Source organism: Acyrthosiphon pisum, chromosome A2 (assembly GCF_005508785.2).
Source record: "Acyrthosiphon pisum isolate AL4f chromosome A2, pea_aphid_22Mar2018_4r6ur, whole genome shotgun sequence".
NCBI lineage: Eukaryota > Metazoa > Arthropoda > Insecta > Hemiptera > Aphididae > Acyrthosiphon > Acyrthosiphon pisum.
The window spans coordinates 3924798-3935914 of NC_042495.1; the positions used below are offsets into that span (position 1 = coordinate 3924798).

General features: G+C 25.9%; 1 protein-coding gene across 8 annotated transcripts in view; it reads left to right on the forward strand.

The window, feature by feature from the left end:
- Window positions 1-6700, forward strand: part of LOC100168610 (P protein) — a 12203-nt gene extending 5503 nt beyond the window's left edge. For 6 of the 8 annotated variants that reach the window (XM_016801037.2, XM_016801045.2, XM_029488977.1 and 3 more), the window contains 12 exons: window positions 113-184; window positions 254-385; window positions 944-1059; window positions 1169-1307; window positions 1894-2029; window positions 2482-2650; window positions 2764-2769; window positions 4080-4122; window positions 4196-4429; window positions 4492-4750; window positions 4821-4914; window positions 6195-6700. In XM_016801037.2, coding sequence (XP_016656526.1) covers window positions 113-184; window positions 254-385; window positions 944-1059; window positions 1169-1307; window positions 1894-2029; window positions 2482-2650; window positions 2764-2769; window positions 4080-4122; window positions 4196-4429; window positions 4492-4750; window positions 4821-4914; window positions 6195-6282 — 1488 coding nt within the window. In that variant the 3' untranslated portion in view covers window positions 6283-6700. Of the gene's footprint in view, window positions 1-112; window positions 185-253; window positions 386-943; window positions 1060-1168; window positions 1308-1893; window positions 2030-2481; window positions 2651-2763; window positions 2770-4079; window positions 4123-4195; window positions 4435-4491; window positions 4751-4820; window positions 4915-6194 lie in introns of those variants that run through there. The other 2 variants (XM_016801038.2, XM_016801050.2) reach the window with 2 other exon arrangements.
- The last annotated feature ends 4417 nt before the right edge of the window (window positions 6701-11117 follow it).

The following is an 11117-nucleotide window of genomic DNA, read 5'->3' on the forward strand; positions in this document are numbered from 1 at the left end:
CCCCCTACTGGCTACACCACTGACTGATATAAATCTTTTCCATTTTCCTCTCAAAATGTCTGTTTTATACATTCCCACTTCGAGCAATATTATGAATATTTATGAATTTTAGGTTATACACAAATCGATTGCAGCAATATTAGCAGCCACTACGTCCATTTCCATACTTGCACTTTTAGACGAGGTAAACAAATTTAAATAATTAATTCAAAATATCATAACTAATTCTGGTGTTATTAATTATGTTATATAGAGACCAACAAAAGATGAACTGTCCTCTTGGGTGGATATCGAAACATTGCTTCTCCTTTTCTGTATGATGGTTATTGTTGGTATTTTATCCGAAACAGGAATTTTTGACTACTTGGCAATCGTAGCATATAAAGTATTAATACAAATACTAAATAATTTATTTTTATATGTATACATGGTGATCGATTTAAGTGTTTTACATTTACATGATTTAATTGTATTAACATAAATATGTTTTTGGCTGGTTCATATTTTTGGCTTTACATGATAAAATATTTCTCACCAATGTTTCATAAAGTTTTCATTGTGATAATTATTAACAAAAACATATTTATGATTCATAGGTTTTTCTTATTGTGAAGATGAATTTTTTGAAAGTGTAATTCTTATTAATATTTAGGTTTATATTTTATGAATGACAACAAACATTTTTGATTTCATATTCTGAAGCAAAATATTTTTCAGAGGATTTTGATACATAAAAATGTGAATTACAAATTTGTAGGTAGCTAATAATAAAGATTTAAAGTTTAGATGATCAATATGAGTAGTAGAACACCAATGATAAGAATAATTTAAAAAAAAATGACATCAAATTTTTTATTGAAGAAGTTTCCAAATATTTAGTAGATATTTAAATAGATCACCATGCAGCGTTAATTTACTAAGCTAATTATTGATTTTATCATAGGAAACCAAAGGTAAAATTTGGCCATTAATCAATACATTGTGCTTCTTCACTGCTATGGTATCTTCTATTTTGGATAATGTTACCACCGTTCTTCTAATGACACCTATAACCATTAGGTAATAATTTTAATTTTATTATTATGTGTTGTACATTTCATACCATATTTTTTTTGTCTGCTCATTACAATCCATGGATGTCAACAGTTAAATAAAAATATTGTCTTAGGTTATGTGAAGTAATGCAAATGAATCCAGTACCCACACTTATGTGTATAATATTTTATGCAAACTTAGGAGGGGCTTTAACATTAATTGGCGATCCACCAAATGTGATAATTGGAACAAATAAAGATGTCATTGCAAGTGTAAGTATACTCTTTACATTACTATTAATGATAAATATTAAATACCTATTGAATATTGATTTGTGATGATAATGTCATGATAAAAAAAACTAGGTATGATCACATCACAGACTTAGGGCCTGTTTTACAATTATAGTTTAAACCTCGATTGCGCCTAACCCACTGATTTTACCAGCTGAATTCGGTGGTTTGACCTTAGTTCAATGATTGTAATATGGGCACTTATAGAGGTATACATGTTACACTTGATAAACAATTTGTGTCATTAACTGAATCTTGTTTCAATATTTTCTGGTTTGGAAAATTGTTGTGAATGTGTAAATAATATGTGTATTTTGGGTATAAACCTTCAATTGTTTTGTGTTGGTTTTATTCAGTTTCTAACCTAGAATAGTAAGTATAGAAATCTGTGAATTACATCAAGTTCTATGATACATTTTATGAAAAATGGCACGTTTTTATTATTCTTTGTGCAATATATTAATGGGGGTGATGAAAACTGTTGCACATGTGATATCAACGTTCTACCTAGGGATTTCTATCACATATAATAATAATATATTAACATGTTTTATTTTTTTTACAGGGAATCGATTTTACAACGTTTTCATTACATATGGGTGGTGGTTTGGTATTCATATTTATAGCTGTAAATCTACATTTAAGATATATTTTCCGTAATATGCAAGATTTAAAATTTACTGAACCATCTAATGTTACAGGTATACAGTACAATTTTATTAAGTACTTTATTTTTACTATAATATAATATTACAATTCTACTTTTTAAAAAAAAATTTTACACTTATTATATGTTATATTATGTCAATTGTTTTCTAATTTAATTGATAATTAATTTATAGGAAAATATTTTTTTATTATTAATATATTTGTATAGGCAAATTAGTTATATACCTACATATTATCTGCTATAGTAAATATTAAATTATTATTATAATTTTTTTTATTTTTCTATCATAAGATTACTTATAATCCCTTATCTTAATATTTTATTGTTAGTTATAAAATATAAACATTTTGGTATGAAATTATTGAAAAACATTTTTAAATTAAATTGTCCATTGTATATTTTTCAAGATTTTTGTGTTAAATTAATTTTCTCCGTTCAGAATCTAAAATAATATTTAAACTGGTGCTAACTCCTATTTTATAGAATTAAGACAAGAATTGGCAATTTGGCAAAAAGCAGCATCTTCTTTGTCTTCATACTCAAAAGAAGAAGGGGTTGTAAGAGATAAACTTCTAAGGAAGTGTAAAACTATATTTTCAAAGCTTAAAGATACTCTTAAAGGTTTCAAGGTTGATGTCTTACCTACGGAAAGGTACATATGAATGTAATTAATTAAGCCTTCTCCAAATAAGTCAAGTCAAGTAAATTATTATGAAAGTTTAGGTATTAATTTAATTTTTTATATTTAATAATATATAACTACAGTATTAAGTAAGTTGCATAAATTATTGAATTAGTTAATTACTTAATCTAAATCGTCATTTCTTGTTCTGTGTATAAGTACTAGAATTAAATGATTAAAAACAGTTTGGGTTTATGGACTCAATTAATAAGTATTAAGTTATTAGTAATTTTGGTACATAAGTAATCTTCTCCTATTAAAAAATATGGTTTTTACACATAAATATAAAATGTCATATACTAGTAAAATTATATACAATAACTTAGGACACTTAATTATTAATTTTTTTATCATTCATTTTAGTAAAAATTACATTTTATTTAGTAATAACAGCTAAAATACTGGCTCCTGGTTTAAGGGCTTAACTTTTAGGGCCCTAATTACAAAATGTCAGAAGGTGCCCAAACACAACCGGCCTCTCCCCCGCACACACCAATGAGTATATTGTTATTTTTAATGACCTAACCATAGTTTGTTCTTTATAACTATCAAAGTACTTTTCAGAATATAATTTTAAATTCTCCAATTGGATATACAGAGTCATTCACCAAACATGTTCACTTTCTTTAATATTGACTTAATTTAAATTCTGACTGTTGGAATTTTTAAATATACTAAATTTTTTAATTTTTTGTAATACTTAAGAAGTATCCTGTGGCAAAACATACTTCTGTTTTTCATATAAGAACCCCCTTTTATACTGTTAATTATTTAGTGAATAATTTTTTGAAAATTTTGATATATCTAATTCAAAATTTAAATGAGTAGTTTCTTACTTATTAAAATGTTTGTTCTAAGACTAATAGTCCTTAAAAATAGTTTAAAAAAAATATAAAATAGACATAATATTGAAATATTTGTATATTTTATTATACCTAATCTTACAAATTATTTATGTTTATATATAAATAATAATTACTAAAATTTTCAAATCATTATAGCCCCCATATCTTATAAACCCATTACCATGGACATTTATTCTTAGAACACAAAGTTAAACAACTCAAAAACTACTCCCAAAAATATTAATACTTATATGTCAATTTTTTTAGATAAATAATTAGTGAATAATAACAGTTGAAAAGGGAAGTTGAGTTCTCATTTGAAAAACATAAGTTTGAATCTCCTCAAGACATTTCTTAAGTAATACAAAAATTCTCAAGAATTTTGTCACATGGTCTTTAAGTATACCTACTTATTTAAAAATTTGAAAAATCAGATTTTGAATAACTGCATTGTTGAAGAAAAAAGGGAATAAGCATGATTGGTGAATCACCCTATATAATAATGAATTTTTTTTATTTTATGAGAAATAAATACTTATTGTATAATTTTTCAGACTTCAATCCTATGATGAATCCATAAAGGATTTTCTGAATAAGGTAATATGATTACATTAGGTACTATTATTTAATTAAAATTAAAATTAATATGTAATATTATCACTTTTTTCAGGATAGTCCTTTAGATAAAAGTCTTTTATGGAAATGTGCTATTACATTAGGATTTGTTATTACTCTATTTTGCCTGCATTCATTCCCTCAACTAAATCTTAGTCTCGGATGGATTGCTTTACTTGGAACATTACTCTTACTTATACTTGCTGATCATGTTGATATCGAATGCGTATTGGGCCGAATTGAATGGGCCACATTGTCATTCTTCGCTGCACTGTTTATTTTAATTGGAGTAATGTAGTGTAACAGAAAAAATATAAAAAACAAATTATAATTATTTGTATTATTTTTTAGGCACTATCTGAGCTGGGTTTGATTGAATGGGTAGGTAAACAGACAGAAGTGATAATTATGTCTGTAGCAAAAGAGTACCGATTGTCCGTTGCTATAATTTTAGTTCTATGGGTTTCTACCATTGTCTCTTCATTTGTTGACAATATTCCACTGACTACTATGATGATAAAGGTGATAACATCGTTGTCTCAAAACCCTGAGCTAGAATTACCATTGCCGCCTTTGGTATATGCATTAGCATTTGGTGGTTGTCTTGGTGGTAAGGATTTAATACATATTTCTTTCACACAATTCAATTAATTGAATCAAATATATATTTTAATTTTTAGGAAATGGAACATTGATAGCTGCTTCATGTAATATGGTATGTGCTGGAGTAGCTGAACAACATGGATACCGAATTTCCTTTGTGCAGTTCTTCAAGTAACTACCTATTTTAATGTTTTATTTAATCAGTTTAGAGTAGTCTTGATTGTTTTTAGAGAGTCAGTTAAGTCATCAATATATAATGTAGGATAATATTGAATGTACTCATTTCATTTTTGCCTGACATTGACCTTTAAGAGGACGCCACACCCGCATGTATTGTCTCCGTCTTACCAACGCGTAACATACCAAATTTACGCTTAGCAGTGCGCGTTTTATTCCGTTTGCTTAAAAATTTGTGTGAATCAACCGTTAATGAAACTTGATGGTAAGAACATTATCTAAGTTTTGTTGGAAGTTTTTTTACGATAATTCAGTTTTTAAGTGAGTTATGCGTCTAAAATAAATGTAAATTTAAAATGATCATAACTCACTTAAAAAAGTTAATTATTAAATTAAATAATTTAAAAAAAAAAATGGTTTTTACAATATTTCAATTTTTAAGCAAGTTATTAGTAACTTATAAGTTGCATTTTAAAACTGATCTTTTTATTTAAAAATAAAAACTGACAATCAAGCGTGCAGATAGTGTTTTTACTTTAGAGTTTGATGATAGGTCAATTCACTTTAATATTAAAGCTAACAGTTTAAAACTGATTCTGCTGAACTAAAATTTGCTATGTTAAATGTTAATATGTGTTTTTAAGACTGACAAAACTCTGTTCTCTTGGCCATGTTTTCTTAAGGACTTAGCCAAACATTTTCTTTCACGAGTACATTCCTATCTTTTGTTTATTATAATTTATACATACAAAACAAGTAATACAATAGTCAATAAGAAATCTGGAAATATGTTGGGATGTGTTATGAAATTTACCTAATAGCTAGAGCTTGATTACTCTTTATTTAAAATGTTGACTTTTATTCATCCTCTTGGCTTTGATTTTAAAATGTAAAAATCAAAGAACTTTAAACAATGAATTTATATTAACTGCATAATCAATTGAAAAATGTTTTCAGATTTCTCATTGCATTATTAGTTTTGTCTGTATATTGGACAAAAAGTACATGCTTTTTAGTAAAAAATATTACTCGTTGACCACAGATCAGTGACATGTTTGGAAGACCCATATATTATATTTTTTAAACTACAGTTACACAGAAAATTATCACTTGATAGTTGCTATGCACACATTAACATGATATGTACTCATGCACTTTTAAAAAATGTTGCGTGTTGAACTTTTTATATATGGTTTTATATATAAACTTTATAATGCATTCTTGTGTTCACTCAAAATGTTTCTAATTGCGTTTGTATTGTCTTCTATTATTAGAGTTGGATACCCAGTGATGTTATGTAGCGTAGTTATTGCTACAGTGTATTTACTTGTTACTCACGTGACATTTGGATGGAATACATGAATACATAATGCTGTTTGTTTCGTCATCAGAATTTCTAAAACTTTGTTCCTGCAAAAATACCTAACTGACAAAAAAAGAAATTAATTCGTTTTCTTTACTTAAGTTCGAATTTAAATTAATTTTTTTTCTTATTTAAGTAGTATTAAGTAAATTTATAATAATTTATTTAACAAAAAACCCTATTTTTTTAAATTTGATGTTATTTAATATTATTAAGTATAGAAGTTATGTATTTTAACTATAGAATTTTTTTTGTCTTTTTATTTATATTCAGATAAGTGATAAGTTCATTGTTGCCATAGATTATATTTCAATATTTTTTTGTTAGGATATACTTGTTATACGTCTTAATACTAACCATAGTACCTAATGGATTTTATGTATGCAAGTGGTATACAATATAAAGTTATTTTGTTTATATTATATATTTTTCTAAATAATAAATATGTACCTACCATGTAAACGTCACTTTTTATTAGCTGTTAATGACTAATAAGGACTAAGGAGTAAAGTGTTTGTTATTGGGGTTATGTCATTATTATAAATTATATTTTATATTTTATTTTATTGTTCGATATAGGCAGGTATTAAAATAATAGAGCTATACTTGAGTACCTACTGAATGTAAACTGGTTAATTAATGCAGACAACAGAAGAGATAAAGATAATAGCACAAAAAGCAATCAGATAGAAAAACAGATAACAATAATAGCTATACCTATGTATCAACTTTTAGTTTTATTATAAATGCATCAATCAAGTTGAAATCATTGGACAAAAGTACCTACTGATTGACTAATTCTGGCGATATTGTAAATTCTTTATTCTCATATCGTGCACATTATTTAATAATAAGCTACAACAATTTTACGAAGGATTCAAAAAGCATGGTTTGTAAGAAGTTATGTAAGTATAAGCAATATTTAGGATAAATATTATATAGAGTGATTTATAAAGCATGCTTACCCTCATTATTCCTTCCCACATAACACAATATTTTTATCAACTTGTTTAAAATTTAAATCTGTTTTTAATCACATCAGTTATTTGATTATTTAAAAATTAAATTGAAAAAAAAAACTAACGTTTTTATAATATTAGGTAATATATGTTATAATATTCTAACATTTTGTTCCATTTATATTACAGTAAAACTTCCATACAACAAATTTCCATTTAACAACATTTTCTGTTTCACAAAATATTTTTGAAAACCAAACCAAATTAGAACCAAAATTATTCAATTTTATTTGACGAAAATATTTCGTATGATACAAATGTTTTTTATGATCCATTATGAGACCTCGTAATCTGCAAGTTTCACTGTATATTTATTTATTTTTTTATGTCTGTTATCACCTTTTGGGACAGTAAAAATGCTTAGATTTTCTTCAACAGTATTTTTCTGATAGGAATGTGAATCTAGTTGGTACTTAATAATGGTACTAAGTGCAGGTAAAAAGAAAAGAAAAATTAAGGAAAAACTGATATTTTTACGCAAAAATGGTTTTCGACAAAATCGATTTTGGTTTTTGGTATAACTCTAAAACAAATGACCGTAGATAATGGCATGACATTTTCACTGGTTGTTTATATTAGCATTTTCTGAACGCGAATGAATTTTCAAAAAATATTGATTTGTCTTGTACTGTTTACAGACATTTTCGGTTTCAAATTTTTTTAGTTATTTAATTTTATTTGTTGGGTAAAAAAGCTTGAAAATGTAACACAAGGCTCTTAATATATTGTTACAATGACATTTGAAAAATATTATATATTCAGTCACAATTTTTATTTATTAGCATTTAAAGTTTGAATTTTGACAAAAGACGTAAAAATCACGAAAATGTGCAAATTTTTTTGAGTTAGAAATTCCTAAAAAATTTTCTTTTAATATCTAAGATCTTAAAATGTAATACAAGTTTCCTTACGAGGTTATCTACCTTTATCAAAAAAAAAAAAAAATTCTATAAAAGAGTCAAACTAGATTAAATTAAAACTTAATTATTCTTAATTTTTAAGAGCGTATAAAGTTCAAATTTTTACGACAATAGATATTCATTCGATTTCTTATGTAGCGATTTTCTTATTTTGTTATAATTCAACAGCGAACAACCGTAGACACTTGAGGTGTATATCATATGATTATTTTATCAATTCCTATACTTGTTAAAATTATCAAAATATTTTGACATGTTTTGAGCTGCTTACGGACAATTTTTTATTATTTTTTTTTCTATAAATTTCAATAAAATTTTATTTGTTGGGCCAAAAAGCGTCAAAATTGAATACAAGGCTCCTGATATATTGCTTAAATAGCAATTGAAAAATATTAAAAATACATAGGTACAATTTATATTTTGATTTTGACAACATTTATCAAATTTTAAATTTTAAAATGATTTTGTATTTAAAATGTATAAAATGTTCAACTTTTATAGCTAAACTTGCAACAATGTTCCAAGTAAGTAGGTCATTCTGTTTCCAAAAATGCAGGGGTGGAAAACGTTTTTAATTTTTGTTTATTGATTTAAACATTATCGTTTTTGTTTAACTTTTTTAAACGTTTTTGATTATTACGTTTTTGATTAATGTTTTTAAAAACGTTATTTTTCCATATTGTTTTTGATTAACGTTTTTAAAAACGTTATTTTCATATTGTTTCCAAATAATGTTTTTGATACTAATTCTGTTTTATATTTTATTCTTATAACTTATACCTTTTAACTTTTAAGTTATAATATTAACACGCAATACAACTTAAAAGTAAAAAATTAAAATTAATTATTCTTAATATTTAAATTTTAAATCAAAATTATAATTTAGATAAAAATGTTTTTAAAGTTAAAGATTAAAAAGTAAAGACAAGTGAATTTTTTTTCAAATTTTTTTTTTTCATGGTATAATTTAATAATGTATAATACTATAATTTATTTTCGTTTTCGATTTTGATTTCGTTCTTAAATTTTTTTTGGTTTTTGGGATTTTTTGTTATCGTTTTTCAGTTGTTTTTTGTTTTTGTTTTATTAATTGTTTTCGTTTTTGTTTTTTTTTTCGTTTTCGTTTTATTAATTGTTTTCATTTTTTGTTTTTTTCCGTTTAATAACGTTTTTTAAAAACGTTTTCAAAAACGTTTTCCATCCTTGGTTTTTCAGTTAAATTTTGTTGGTTGTCTATTTTTTCACCTACATAGTATTATTATTTTATGGCATGCTGATACAGTTGCGTACTTAGAACTGAACATTTCGGGGAAGGTTTTATCCCTAACCCCCCTCATACTGAGTGTCTGAGTACTCCTACTATAGTACGCTACTGAGCGTGTATTATCAGAAATGTAGAACAATTTTTCGTGATTCTAATCATTCTATCATACTTTGGTCTAGTTGTGAAGTAAATAGTCATGATGTGGAAGGTGGCTCGGTTTATTCAGTAAATAAAATTATTTTGCTTTAATAAAGTCATCGTGTTAACGCGATCAAAATAAGAGTTATTGGAAATAAAGGACCTATTTAATATTTACAATCAATTATAGTATTAACTGTCAATAAGACATAATCAGTACAATTAATTATTAAATTAACATTACAATAACCATTTATATGCATATGTATTATAGACAATTTAATATTTATAGTATAAAATATTATGTATAATAATCATTAATTATTACAACAAATTAAATATGAATATAGAAAAAGTGAAGAACATTCAACAGAATAATAAAGCCATACAGGTAATAAATACCAGTATTTCAATGGTAATAGGTATTAATGCGGTTGTAAATATAAAAATTAAAAGGTACCTATTTTCTAGTCATTTATCATAATGCCCTTAGCTCACTATTGATTCATTAAATGTTAAGTGATTGATTATTCATGCAACCCGGCATTAAATATTAAAATATGTTAAGAGTTATCAGTGGCGTATTTACGGGGGGGGGGGGGGGGGGGATAGATCCCGCCTTGACCTTTTTTTTTGTAAAATTAAGTTTACTTATTTTCTGTATTTCTCAATATGATACTACTTTTAAGTTTTAAGTAGGTACATATATCTGTTTTCTAAATGATCTATAGCCGTGGTAATTTGTCCACTTTGATATAGGTACTATACAAGTACGCCACTAGTCGTTCGTGGCATAAATATCGGAAAATAAAAACATATATCTTTATGTGGTATGGTATACTATATTTTTTAATTCTCTGCGAATTATTTTTCATGCATGAGTGTTTATAATAAACCCGATAAATAATCGGTAAATAAAACAAAATTACCATGAAGACTGTAGATTTACCATAGGGCATGGGTTTATTTTTAGTGACTGAAAACATTGTATTGCTTTAGATACATGCTTTAGATGTTTGTGATAAAGAGGTTTATCCAAATATTCATGAACTCTTGAAAATATTTTGTACTTTGCCTATATCAACTGCTGTACACCTGAACGATGTTTTTCAAGTTTTTATTAAGTATTAAGTCTTATCTAATAAATAGTATGACAGAAGTAAATATTTTATCAATTTTCCTATCTGATATTGAATAATAACTATATATTAAATAGTAATTATTATATACTTTGTTTATTATAACCGACTTAGACACTTAGGGCCCGTTTTACAATCATAGTTTAAATTTTACCAGTCGAATTCCGCGGTTTAACATTAGTTTAACTATTGTAATACGGACCGTTATAAGAGGACGCTACACCCGCGTGTGTTGTTTCTGTCTTACACACGCACGACATAGGAAATTGTCGTTCACTATTCTCAATAACGAGCTGTTAGTTTTGATACTAGAGTGAATCAACCTATTATCAAACTTTTAGGTAAGAACATTAT